A 3,401-nucleotide genomic window follows, 5' to 3' on the forward strand; every position below is an offset into this window, starting at 1 on the left:
CAATTGTAACTTTCCTCACAAAACATCGTGGATTACTACAGTGTTTCCCCACATTGATTTTTTTTTATGATTTTTATTTTTTTTATATGATTTATTTTAAAATTATCTTTGTTGCATTTATTTTTTTTAATATTAAGCTGGTTAAGAATTTAACTTTGTAATAATTTTTAAAAAAATGCTGTGGATTGCTATAGTCATTCCGCACATGGTTTTTTTTGTTATGATTTTTTTTAAATTGTCTTTATCAATTTTATTTTTTAAATATTGAGTTGATTAAAAATTACAACTGTATATTTCCTCACAAAACACTATAAATTGCTATAATATTTTTCTACATGATTTTTTTATATTTTTTAAAATTATCTTTATAATTTTTTTCTTAAAAATATTATAAATTGCAATATTCTTCAGTCATATAATTTTTTTTATAAGTTCACGACTACACATAAATATATCATAAGCTCCCAGCAGCGTGCTGGCATGGCACGTAGTTGTAACTCCAAAAAGTGTAGTGCGTGCAAACTGAACACCCGTGGAGTGAAAAGGGAGAGAAGAGGCAGAAGACGTGTAAGAGAGAAAATTTGATCGCTTGGGCCTTGGCTTAAATGGCGTGGCATGGTTAGTGGCCACTAATGGCTTGGAATGGTGGCCCCAAACAGCGTGGAGTGACCAAATTGTTTGGGCTGAGCCCAAACAGCATGAAGGTATTTTTAATGAAAATCCATGTAACATCACTTCTTAAAACTTTTATCCTAATTTACTCATTTGCTGTTATTAATACGCAAAAACCGTTTTAAACGAGATTTTAATGACGTTCTCCGTGTTTTTATTGCTGGATTAAATCCAAAAGGTTTGCCATTCTCGTGAACGTGTGGTGGTGGGCAACTGGAAATGAGCGAAAGAAGTTTGAAAGCACATTTATTTCGCAGAGTTTCAGACCAGAGAACACGATCTTGGCTGAGCCACGGCCAAACTCCGTGCCATGACCGGACACTGAGCATGCCACCGAATTTGATATCGGAAATATCGAACCACTCTTCGATCCCATGTCACCGAATTTGACATCCGAAATACCGAATCACTCTTCGATCCCATGTCACCTTATAGCTTTTCAGAGGCATAGAGAAGCTGAGGCGCCCGTGAACAATTTTGTTGGATATGCCTGTACCTAGAAGGAAGATGAGGTGCAATCCAGAGACACAGAGATGGAGCTTTCAAACCAAGCGAGTGGACAAATAAAACAGGACGACAACATATGAAAACAATGCATAACATAGCTAAAGATTAGTAATTTTGAGACAAACAGAAGCTCTGACCATAACCACTTGATCTTTTCCTTTGATTCTCATTGAGTTGTTATTACATGTAACTTGTAACTATGTACATGGCTGGACTCTAAAAAAAGTACAAGTCATAACAAGCTTTATTTTTCTTGCTAGGATTCTCCATCATGCACAGCGATCCCTGCTCATTCCACCCCCAACAATGCATGATCTGGGACACCATAATTATTAATCCATCTCCTGGAAACCCATATCAGTCACGAGGTCTAGTCATGCATTAATTCTTCAAGCACTTGTTTTTCTACCACCCCAAAAACCTTGGCTGGGCTTCAGAAGCTGCTTTAGCAGTGCCATTTTGGGAACATTCCAATGCTCCACATGCCTGAAAATATTTCGAAAGCTAAACCAATTGGAACAGTGCATTACAAAGTCATGGAGTACCATGTTTCGTTTCTGTTACCAGTTACCTGCATACTCTTCCAGATTGATCGTTGAAGTAGTATTCTGTGTATCCAGTAGCTGCAACATATTACATAGAGAACTAATTAATTAACCTCCAATGAGGTAATCAGCATGGCGATATATACAATCTTGGCACGTAGAGCACAAAACATACCAGAAAGAATGGGCTTCCAAGGAAATGACATGACACAACTGAACCGCCAGTGTCCAATTCCCTTGTCCTGTATCAAATTCAACTAGAATAAGAGTTCTGAAAGAATCCCTATTAAAATAAGATAAAATCATAGAAACACCCATGACATTAGTTGATCTTGAGCAGGCAGTTCCCATTAATCATAATACCCGGACTGACATGTATTATAGAAAGAAATCAGAGCTACTGGATCATATTTGAATGTAGATTCCATGAGATGATTACCTCAAAGTCTTCCCACTTCGTAAGCTTCATATTTGACTTCTCGATAAGCAATCCAAAATTTGTACAGTTCCGTTTGAAACGTTGAAGTCCTTTAAAGGAACCAGCTGGATCGGCAAATTCACAATTCTCTTCATATGCCTCAAGCGTAAGGCTCCCTGATCATTAAAAAGATGGACCATGAAGTTCAACTATCACAAATGGACCGAGCAATATGTCTCATTATCAAGGACTAGACATATGTAGACGGATTAAGCTTAAACACAACACACGTGGAGAATAACTTCGCAAAACTCGTTTATTTGGTCAGTGTGTCCATGACCATGGCAAGATTCTTCTCTCTTCTCTTTGTTCTCTCTCTTTCTCTAAAGCTTGAGCCTCAGTTTTGGTGCTAGAAACCAAGAAGGGAAAGAGCAGGGTGACTTATTGAACATATTCGATGACATTTCAGGACATGGACGGTTACCATTTTCTTTCATACATGCAAATGTTTCAAGTGGTTATGTTTGGGGCTATAACTAGAATTTGAAGTTTGACTGAGCTGACTTTGATCCTACAACAGGGATTCCTAAGCTATTTGTATATACCAGTTAGTCTGAATGTAGCCACAACAGATTTTGAAACCAACAAATCCTCCGTGTAAATCACATGGTAAGCATAGATCCGTTTTCGTTATCTCGAGATGGATGTCGAAGCTTTCTCGTCAGGGAACAACTTGAATAAAAACTAAGCCAAAGGATAGAGAGAGAGAGAGAGATTGAAAAGTAAATTTCAAGAAACCTGTGACAAAATACGATTTTTGGAAGTCCTCTTTGATGGTCTCCACTACAACAGCACGATCAATGACACCCGAAACATCTTTGCCAAGTTTGATATCCTTTTCAGAAGATTCAGTGCTACTATGGGAAGGTGAACGGAAAAATGAAGCGGCAATTCCTAGAAGCTCGGAGCTATACCAAGCTACCTTGAGCAGTGCATTTTCTGGTTCGGATTCTTGTTTAGAGGACGAAGAATTGCTTGTTGGGCGTTCTCCATTGCATCGAATTCTGTTGAGTTTGCCATTGTAATTTGGTGAAAAAATGATGCTGTGGTGGTGGTGGGATTTTAGACGGGGAGTGATGGAAGCAAAGGAGAGGGAGGTTGTCATTTAGAGAGAGACGGGAGGGATACTCGAGAGAAATTGAACTTCCACGGTTCCTTTGAAATATCTAAAGCCTTCGACAAATGGTGGCCACGGGAAA

The 3,401-nt window shown here is 38.3% G+C and overlaps 1 protein-coding gene across 1 annotated transcript; it reads right to left on the reverse strand.

Annotated features, from left to right (window-relative positions):
* Positions 1–1,312: 1,312 nt before the first annotated feature.
* Positions 1,313–3,401, reverse strand: LOC133691346 (uncharacterized). The gene is made up of 5 exons (XM_062111811.1): positions 2,941–3,401; positions 2,164–2,318; positions 1,900–1,966; positions 1,751–1,802; positions 1,313–1,665 (listed from the first exon to the last, which is right to left on the reverse strand). The coding sequence occupies exons 1-5, from the start codon at positions 3,305–3,307 to the stop codon at positions 1,569–1,571; spliced, it is 738 nt and encodes a 245-aa protein (XP_061967795.1). The 5' UTR covers positions 3,308–3,401; the 3' UTR covers positions 1,313–1,568.

This window comes from Populus nigra, chromosome 4, assembly GCF_951802175.1.
Source record: "Populus nigra chromosome 4, ddPopNigr1.1, whole genome shotgun sequence".
NCBI classification, from domain to species: domain Eukaryota; kingdom Viridiplantae; phylum Streptophyta; class Magnoliopsida; order Malpighiales; family Salicaceae; genus Populus; species Populus nigra.